The sequence below is a fragment of the Pocillopora verrucosa genome, chromosome 1 (assembly GCF_036669915.1).
Source record: "Pocillopora verrucosa isolate sample1 chromosome 1, ASM3666991v2, whole genome shotgun sequence".
NCBI lineage: Eukaryota > Metazoa > Cnidaria > Anthozoa > Scleractinia > Pocilloporidae > Pocillopora > Pocillopora verrucosa.
Window position 1 is genome coordinate 22,056,368 of NC_089312.1, and position 10,193 is coordinate 22,066,560.

At 41.6% G+C, this 10,193-nt stretch overlaps 1 protein-coding gene across 1 annotated transcript; it reads left to right on the forward strand.

Annotated features, from left to right (window-relative positions):
• The first annotated feature begins 2,131 nt into the window (after window positions 1-2,131).
• LOC131778560 (PE-PGRS family protein PE_PGRS3-like) lies at window positions 2,132-9,791 on the forward strand. Its single transcript, XM_059094983.2, has 5 exons — window positions 2,132-3,936; window positions 5,578-7,192; window positions 7,539-8,030; window positions 8,707-8,831; window positions 9,561-9,791. The coding sequence occupies exons 1-4, from the start codon at window positions 2,188-2,190 to the stop codon at window positions 8,814-8,816; spliced, it is 3,966 nt and encodes a 1,321-aa protein (XP_058950966.2). The 5' UTR covers window positions 2,132-2,187; the 3' UTR covers window positions 8,817-8,831; window positions 9,561-9,791.
• Window positions 9,792-10,193: the final 402 nt, after the last annotated feature.

A 10,193-nucleotide genomic window follows, 5' to 3' on the forward strand; every position in this document is an offset into this window, starting at 1 on the left:
TTTGTATTAATCGGTTTACATTTCAGCACGCGATGTAATTAATTAAGCACCGTTTTACGGGATTGTTGGACGGTTAAACACAATATGTTCGTCAGATAAAATATTCGTCGACTTTTTTTGGATATTGCGTTGTAAGGAGGGGGCTTTAAAGTATTAAACGACCTCTTGTAACTGAGCCCTCACTTTTAAAGCAGATTTCGAAAAGTATTAGTATTGAAAATCTTACTTCATCGCCTCCTCACTACTTGTCTTGCCAAAATTTATTTCCGTTGGAAAGATGATCGTAGCTGCTGATCACGTTTTGTGGTAAACGCTGAGACGCTTTTCTTCAGAAAACAGGCTTTATTTGTCATTATTATTATGTAATGATAGTTTTAGAAGGCCAACTACAGTTGCGAAGATCAAGTGTCTATTGCACTTTGTTGGAATGATAGCTGCTTATTTTTGTAACCGAGGAAAATAGGATGCATTTTTTAGGGCTATGTTTCGGGTCACTGTCAATAGAAAACTGCAGAGAAGTCGGCTTAATTATTTTTACAAAAATTTCTTAACCGTTGCTATCTTCTTCTCTTTTTTCTTTTTTCTAAACTTTCTTCCGATAATGGAAAAGCTACTGGTGGCCGAAAATAAGTCTTACGAAGCTTACCGAACAAATTCTAACAAACAGGCCTTAAGTGAAACCCCTGCAAATGGTCTGCGCTTCGCTAGATTCTTTAATGCATCGATAGTTTCAGTTAAATGACTGAAAACTCATCAGCGTTCAATACGGGTTGCACTTTTAGGTGAAAAACTCCAATTCAAAGGAGATACCCAACTCATCAAGGGAGAATGTGTAATCTGTTATGTTTCCAAAAGAACTAACTCGATGGAGCTTATTGTCCCTCAATTGTCTCTCTTCCGCTAGTTCCTTTCCATGCAGCATCAGTTTAAATATCATAGCATTACCGTGCATTGTACTCATTAACCGTTTAACCTATATTATTAGCTTTCTTTACGAATCGGAATGGGACGTGGTGTGTCTGTGCGTATCATGGTTAAATCGATGACAATTTTGAGTTTATTTGCGTTGTTCACTACTCTTCTAATATCCTTCATGAATGGTGTCTGTAGACAGAGGTAAACTATAGGGTTACTCGGTAAATACGACACTTTCACTTCAAAGGAGAAGACTTTTCAACTTCTTGACGAAAAAACACCTGTCTTTATGAGTTGTTCACCTTTCACACCTTATGACTATGTTGACAAAGCATCGACTTATATCTAATTATAATCACAGACGAAATTAATTTAACTCTTTAAGGGTTCAACCAAAACAAAAGAGTTGTTGACCTTTTTCAACTACCATCAAACAAACGCCGAACCACTTGTTGACCAAAATCTCGATTAGCCGTGTTCAAACTGAGTATGTGACAAAGTTGATTAACGCTGGCTGCATTTTGGGGTTTTTGTAAAATATAATTGGTTACAGAATTCCTCGGAGACTTCTAATTGACTTAAATGCGTTTGCTTGCGTATCGATTGTTTGTTTTGCCGTGTACATTAATATTTTATGAAAGACTGTCGTTTGCCTGTTCAAATTATACAAAACAATTGGAAAGAAAAACCAAGTTCTTGAATAAAATGCGTATTAAAAAATCTCGGGCAAAATGATAATGAGTAATTTTTGTTATATGCGTTAAAGAGTGACTTAATTTTATTTTTAGTTAGGTACTTGTTCAGTGCAACCGACCCGCTGTAGGAGGTAACCAAATATGGCAAGGTACCCGCTGGATCTTTATCGCACTAACACAGCCATAACAACTTGAACAAAGCAAAATCAATCTCTCCTGACTTGCCTAGCAGGTGACCTAAATAAGTTATTCATGAAAGTAACCAATTATTTCTCTCTAAGACAAAATAAAAGAAATTAATTGTATTACTTGCATTTTAAGCGTGAAACCTCATTTAAATGAAGAGAAATACCAAAAGGAAATTGGGTTTTAAAGTTCATGGTTAAGTGATAAAATTTATTGGATAACTTTCACAGATTCATTGTGTTTCGTCTTTTAAATGTTTTATTTGACACGTTATTTTCAGTATTACAAAAGAATATTTAATAACTTACGTAAGTGTACTTTTCTCTTATCTGCAACACTAGCGCGGTCTTATCAAGGGTTTAGTTTGGTCTTTCGTGTCTCGCGGAAGACTATGATCAACATGAGACTAAATCGCTTTCTCTTTTTAGCATTTCTGGTCATAACAAGTCTTCTCGTGGTGCACAGTAAACCGCTTGCCCAAGATAATGAAGAGAAAGAGCGTTTGAAAAGAAATGAGCACGAAGAAGACGCACCTGACTCTTCAGGCGAAGAACAAACGAGTAAGGAAGTTGAAAACCCAGCGGGGGATGAACAAAACGAGCCTACAGAAAAAGGGGATGAAAAACAAAATCAACAGAATGAGCAAAAAATAGATCATGAAAATTCTGTTGAGCAAAACGGTGAAGATGCTTCTACAAACGAAGCGGCTGATGAAGCGGAAGAAAACAGCAAAGATGAAAAGAGGAAAGGTTCCAAGAGATGGCTCCACCATGGGTATGCTGGTTATGGAGGGTGGGGTTATCCTGGCTGGGGTGGAATTCATGGATATGGAATTTATCCTGGTGCATTTGGGCCTGGGTATGGTCTGGGCGCTGGATATGGTCTCGGAGCTGGTCTCGGAGCTGGTCTCGGAGCTGGTCTTAGCTGGCCTGGCTACTGGTATAGGTCTAGCGTACCAAAATACGCGAAAACTCAAGGTTCATCCAAAAAGTTTGGTGTCGAGCATCCTTTGGGCTATGGTCTCGGATATTTTGGTGGTTATGGTGGTTATGGCGGTTATGGTATTTATGGCGGTCTTGCCGGCCCGTGGAGTGGATACTATGGTGGGCCTTACGGGTATGGATTTGGTTTTCCAGGATATGGCTTTATGCCAAACCCAGCTTTGTTTCCCACGTCCTTTTTCAGGTCTGGTGTTCCAACAAAATCAGATAAGAAAGGCGCAAACAGAAGAGAAAATGTAGCAAAGAGATTTTATGGTTACGGCCATTTTGGTGTTCCCGCTGGGTTTGGATATCCTGGCTGGGCTAATTACGGACATCCTGGATTCGGTTTTGGAGTTCCTGCCTTCGGTAGCTATAGCCCTTTCCTTGGGTATGGACCTTTCGGTACTTGCTTCTATAAATCCAAAATACCCAAAGACAAAAAGGACAGTAGTAAGGCGAAGCGAGACACAACTGGGAAAGTCCATAAGAAATGCTGTGGAGGATGCGGAGGATGCGGTGGATGTGGAGGATTCCTGGGCTGCGGAGGCAGCTATGGAGGACTTGGAGGATGTGGTGGATTTGGCCTAGGAGGATGGGGTGGATTAGGCTTAGGAGGATGGGGTGGATTTGGGCATGGCTTAGGATATGGAGGATTTGGCCACGGTGGATGGGGATGGGGCGGTTATGGCTATCCTCTATCTGGTGGGTGGGGCTTAGGAGGCTATGGCGCCTGGGGCCCAGGCTGTGGATTCTACAGATCAAAGGTTTCAGGACATGATAAACCGGAGAAACCTGAGAATAAATCGAAACGGGAGGCTGATGACAATGAACAAACAGAAGACAAAGCTGAGGAAGAGCAAGCACCAGAAAGCTCAGAAACAAAAGATGACAAGAAAGACAAGAGTAACTGCGGCTGCGCACCACCATCATCGGACAACTCCGGAAACAACAAAGCTGGAAAAAGAAGTTGTTGCGGTGGTTCAGCATACTTGGGATTACCCTTTTATGGAGGTTATGGAGGATACGGGGGATGGTATGGCTCGGGATACGGCTATGGCTATCCTTTCCTAGGGTATGGCGGGCTAGGTTTTGGTTTAGGTTACGGTCGTGGTTTAGGTTATGGAGGATGCGGTTTCCCCTGTGGAGGTTCTCTTGAGGTAAGAACTAAAAAAAATGGATGTTATTAAATTTTTTTAGGATATATTAGAGCAACTTATCATGACGCTTACCATAGGAACTAACAGAACTTACCTGCTTGGTAAGATCTTAGGAGTGAGACAGTCAACATTTCAAATTCCAAATTTTAAATTTCAAGACGTTCTAAGTATCCAATAATTTGCATTTCGATTTCCATGATTAATTTCTAAAGTGAAACGTTGAAGGTTTATTATAAATACTATCTTTTATCATGCTATAGCGACTGATGCCTTTAACACTGTGTATTCAGACGATTGAACGTAAGAGCGCATTCATCTGCTGATTTATTTCGCGAAATTAGATTGAGGATCTGAGCCAGAACAACACAGGACAGTAGACTTGGCAATTATTGAGATTTTGAGAGAAGTTATTGTTTCGTTTTCTTAAAAGGCTTTTATAGAATTATGACAAGAAAGTTTACTGAAATTACGCTGAGATAAGCTCGTGTCACTCAATTATCAAAACGTAACAAAGAAAAACATAAGTAGCAGTAGTCGCTGTCTAAAAAAAAAAAACCAAACAAAACAGACCAAGTCTTTTAGGGAAATGTCCTTATAATTTGTTTTCATATCAGCCAAGCACAGACGTAATTTCCAACTGCTTGCATTGCTCGACGGTGTCTTTTTTTTCTTTGTATTCTTTGCCTCATGTAAATATCCATATTTTTATTTAACTGAAGTTGAAGCGAGCGAACGCGTTTTTGTGAAACAATTTGAGGTTATAATTATCTATAATAAATAGCTCCGGATTGACTGTTTGGCCTAAACACGGTAGAGGATATTGTAGCCCCATCAGCCGTACTTTCTCTGATTTACAAACTTTAATGAAAAAGAATTTCTAAAATTAAGCTAAAAAGGCTAAAAATGAGATCGGACTCGCGGACCATTCAAAATTTTTTCAGCTATTGGGAGCCATTTATACAAATGATTCTCATTTATTACCCATGTTAAGTCGGTGGCGTGTTCTTACACGTATCTCGAAATGTCAAACACGTTAATAAGAAGCTGATTGGCCCTCTATTTGTATCAAAGATAGTCTTAAGCAGGTAATACCTGTTAGTCGGTAAATCACGAGCCTGCTTTTTCCCTGTTTATACAGCTTTCTTGGTAAATTTCTACTGATACAGCATCTTCGAAGTCTTTCGCGCAGTATAAGCTAATCCCATGTTTCATACTCGTCACACCGACGCCCTTTCTACTTCTTAGTAAGCGGTCTTACGGTTCAGACGAATATACCTTTAAAATCAGCAGCAATTTCTCACGTAAATTACGCACAAGCATATTAAAGCCCAAAACTAACCCCTATTTTAACCTTTTTTTTATAATACATCTGATTTTTGTGCCAGACTACGCTGGTAACTCCCATTCTCAATTTTTTAGGTAACATAATTACGATTTAGCTGTGAAACCTTACAAATATAAATTTGAAAAATAATTACATTCCTATTTCTCTAACGTTTCATTCTTAGGCCTAACAAATGTATGCAACAACTTCACGCACTTTACTTCTATAGTTACGTGAGCTCGTTTCTGGGCTCTGTAATGTGTTAACTGTGCGTTCAAATCTCATTTGCGAGCAATTATACTTTTTATGTCAATCAGGTTGTTGATCCATGTGATTGTGGATACACCACCATGGCTGGTCCTTGCGGTTGTGCTTCTTGCTGTGGAAAGTCAAAGATTTCAAAAGAGGAAAACGATTCTCAGAAAGAGAAAAGGAGCGCCGAAGCTGATAAAAAGAAGCAGTCTAAGCGATGCGGATGTGGAGGTTGTGGAGGTTGCGGAGGTTGCGGAGGAGGATATGCAATAGGTTTTGGTGGATGTGGTGGCTGTGGAGGATACGGTGGATGTGGTGGCTGTGGTGGTTGTGGCGGATGTGGCGGATGTGGCGGATGTGGCGGATGTGGTGGGTGCGGCCACGGCGGCTGGGGCGGTCATGGAGATTGGTTTGGTGACGTCGGACACGGGGACTGGTTTGGTGACTTAGGCCATGGCTGCGGAGGATGTGGTTGTGGGGGATGTGGTTGTGGCTGTGGCGGATATGGAGGACATTGTGGATACGGAGGTCATGGATGGTATGGACATGGTGGTTGGGGTGGATGCGGTCATGGTTGTGGTGGCTGCGGAGGCTGTGGTGGCTGTGGTGGCTGCGGCTGTGGAATTTTCCGATCTAAACTTGCCAAGAATGACAAGAAACAAACAGAAAAGCAAGCGAAAGATAGCTCGCAGCCCGCTCAAGATAAGAAAGCAGCACCAGATGCGGGAAAAAAGGAGGAAAAGGCAACTAAAAGGTGTGGACTTTGGGGTGGTTTTGGAGGATGTGGAGGATTCGGTGATCTTGGTGGATTTGGAGGTTGGGGAGTTGGCGATTGGAACTTCGGTGGTTGTGGAGGTCCCTTCGGAGGCTGGGGTGGATATCCAGGTTACGGCTATGGCTATGGAGGCTGTGGTAGCTGTGGAAGCTGTGGAGGTTGTGGAGGCTTTGGGGGATGTGGCTATGGGGGTTATGGTGGCTGTGGAGCCTCTTGTGCTGATGCTGGACCGTGGACATTTTTTAATGGCGGCTGCTGTAAATCTAACGTGGGTGAAAAGGGTTCTTCTGATAGTGCTCATGATGAGAAGTCTCCAGGCAAAGAAGCTGCGCCATTGTCTGTTCAACCAGCTGGGGGACCTACACCTATAGCCAAAGCTGCCGCTGCTGGTGCTGTGAAACCCGGTCAACCAGAACCAGCACCAGCACCTGCTAAAACTCGGGATCAACCAGCAGCCCGAGAAAAAGCTTCCAAACGCTACGGAATCCCTGGCTTTGGAGGTTGTGGATACTGCGGGGGCTGTGGACGTGGTTTCGGAGGCTTTGGAGGATGCGGAGGGTTAGGATATGGAGGATTAGGATATGGAGGGTTGGGCTATGGAGGGTTTGGATGTGGGGGATTTGGTCACGGGGGCTATGGACTATTGGGTCATGGATTTGGTTTCCCCGGCGGCTATGGTGGTTATGGCTGGGGATTTCCAGGTTATGGATATGGTTACGGTTTCCCATTAGGTTTTGCTCGATCAAAACTTCCTCAGAAGAATAAAGACGTGAGGCCAAATACTCGTGGGGAAATCCCTGTAGCAGACGGTTATGTACAAAAGAAGAAGCAAACTATTCATCTTGGATATGGTTATGCCAGTGGTGACAACTATCGTCTTGGATATGGATTTGGTGGGATGGGAGGTAGCTAACTCAATTTTTTTCCAAGTTCTTATTTAAAAGTCAATAATCGTAAATGTTTGATTAAGGAAAGAAAAAAATGGCCTGCCGGAATCAATTCTTACTACTCTGTTATTCGGCGACCCCACAGCTGAGGTAGAGAGTAAGTAATGGACTTCCAATGATTGTTAAACTTACTAACCAAAAAAAAGTTAACAAGTGTGACTAATAGGATTTAATCCTATTACAGCCAGTTCAATATTTATGTTTTTGTCTTTGCATATATTACAGAATCGTTTTCATAAGCTCTTTTATTAAGAGGTCTTAGTGCAATTTGTATGCAAGATATGGTTATTTTCGCCTTTCCTAGGTTTAGCTGGCTATCATGGAGTTGGTGGCGTTACTGGAACATCCGTCTATCGCTCTAAGATTCCAAAAACGAGTGTAAAGGGCTTTAAAAGATGGGGCTGGGGACATGGTGGGTATGGCGGACACGGATTCGGTCATGGTCATGGAGGATGGGGATATGCGGCACCTTATGGTCATCCCATTACCCATCCGGGATTCACAAGCATCGGATTTCCTGGACATGCCCTGGCAACATTTGACGTCAAAAACAGCATCGCTCAGAAGCGGGGAAAACAAAAGCGACAGATAGTTCCCTTTGGTGCAGTGAGTCCTGGTCCACTGGCTTTACCTGCCACTCTGCCTGCTCCACTTCCTGCTCTTGCACCTCTGGCTTTGCCTGCTACATACCATGCTCCTGTGTATGCCCCAGTTGCACATCCTGTTGCCGCTGTCCCTTCCTACGCCGCTGTGCCCGCAGCAGGCGCACTACCAGCGACTGCTTTTCCTGTTGGCTGTGAGTAGACTTTCTTTGTGTTTGTTGCGCCTGCTGGTCTCACGACAAAGTTTGGAATTTTATTGACGTCACTGCTATGATTGATAAGGTCAATGGTAAATTGTGGTCGATCTGATTTTTACAGTAACATCTCATGTACGTGCTGTTCTTGTTGTTTTAATTTGTGTTATGTAATGACTTCTACAACAAAATATGATTATCAAAATTAATTGCATGACCATAGATTCTGGTACCCTGAACTGTTATAACCCACTTAGTTTTAAATTTTGTGCCGTTTGTATTGGCATCGCTATGTATTTCGTCGCGGTCATCTACTTCCAACCTTGCGAACCGAGAACCGACTTTCTTTTACCGTGCCTTTTCTTTCACCTAGACAAGTTCTTCTCCAAATGTTACTCCGGGTATACCGCTCATAAAAGTCGGAATTTCGTCACTGGCCACTTTTCAGAAATTTGCAATTGTTTTACGGAAGTAAACTTCTTCTCCGATATGGCCTGGATTGCTCAGCGTTGCGTTACATGTTGCATCATTTCCATCTTCGATTGTTCTCGACTAATGAGCGCGCGAGAATTTTCACAATAATTGTTATTATTATTATTATTACTGTAATTATTATCACTGTTTCCCTATTGAATGTCATTGCATGTTAACATGGGCTTATCTGATTAAATTATAGTGCACCTTGGTGGACCAGCCGTTGCTGGACTGGCGCTAGGCCGCTCTAATATGCCACAAGGTTTTGGACCTTTTGGTAACATAAAAAGATCCGAAATGCCAGAAAAATGATTCAACACTTTATAGGTGAGGAAAGCTCAAACGGTAACTGAACTTGCAAGCTGGCCCCCACTCAAGGGTTTGTTCAGCCATGTATTAAATAGGCAAACACGTCAGCTCTTCTAGTCCTCTCATTTTATTTTTGTCATTCTTTGGTCTTGGTAATGTTGCCATGACGACCCCTAAGCGTATAGCATGAATTTTATTTTTTATCAGTTTGGCCTCTATTTGCTTTAACAACAACCCTCTTCAGATTAAATGGCGAAGATGATTGACTCTGCAATTGCTGTGACTCGTGTTCGTGTGAACAGTAACTGCTCCTGTCCTGTTACATACGTTCTTTTCCGCATCTTTTTTTGTCGTCGAATGCCCTGTATTCTCTTTATTATTTCTAAGAGTAGAATGTGTGAAAAAGAATCCCAGTTAGATGAATACTCGTTGAAAATGACTCACCATGATATCAAAGCTGCATTTATCACTTCTGCAGAACTTATGCAAAGAGAGAGAGTCCGAAACGCGGTTAACTGTATGACCGTGACTTCCGTTAATTTATTTTTTGGTACCTTACATAGATTTCTCTCAAGACTCTTCTCGATAGACTCGGTGCTTTCCCTTCCCATCCACAGAGCTTCGTATCCCGTAGAGCAAAAAGAGAGACAAAAGGAAGGGATGGAGGAGGGGATCAGCTTTTTAGTCAAAGAAAATTGATGTCTTCTCTCATCTTCTTCTCTGTAAAATTGTTCTTTTCTCTTGCAGGTTGAAACAAAGAACGTAGAAACTTCATCGTAGAAGAAATCACAAGAAAGAAATGAATTTTTGTTTTGTATCGTTAAAGGAAAGAGCTTTGTTAAGAAGTGTTATGGTTCATTTTTTTAATTATCTACACGGTGCAGTCATGTTCCTGATCTGCACACAGACAGTAAATAATTTACCAGAAACGTTTTTAATTTCAAGTTGTCAAAAATAAAGTGACATCACTGATTTACATATGATTGGTTACTCTTCTTCTCCATTCTCATTCTTTTAATTATCAAAATGGATGTCCTTGAATAGAGTATAGGACAATTCAGTGTCAATCATGGTCGGTCTTAAAGAAAAAAAAAAGATTATTTGACATTATGACGTGTCATGACGGCTGAGAGATTAATAATTACTTTTATCTAGGGCCGGCAAATGTTTATGAAATGTACTAGCACGTTAGCTGTTCGGAATTTTTCCCCTGAAACCGTTGAGGGTTAGAAGAGGCTGTGTGTGTCTATAACCGTAAACGAGGTTTTTCCGTCATTACCTTTGTTAAAGTTTGTTCTTCTGACCCCCCATATTCCCTTAACGATGCTTGCGTATCCCCTTTTATCATCCATCAGCGTTCCTTTATAACGTTTCAGCGAA

Excerpts from the sequence above, each read along its gene's own strand:
- LOC131778560 (XM_059094983.2), top strand. The coding sequence starts at position 2,188 with ATGATCAACATGAGACTAAATCGCTTTCTCTTTTTAGCATTTCTGGTC. Across the intron at positions 3,937-5,577 it reads CCTGTGGAGGTTCTCTTGAG|GTTGTTGATCCATGTGATTG; the intron begins GTAAGAACTAAA and ends TATGTCAATCAG. Across the intron at positions 8,031-8,706 it reads GACTGCTTTTCCTGTTGGCT|TGCACCTTGGTGGACCAGCC; the intron begins GTGAGTAGACTT and ends ATTAAATTATAG.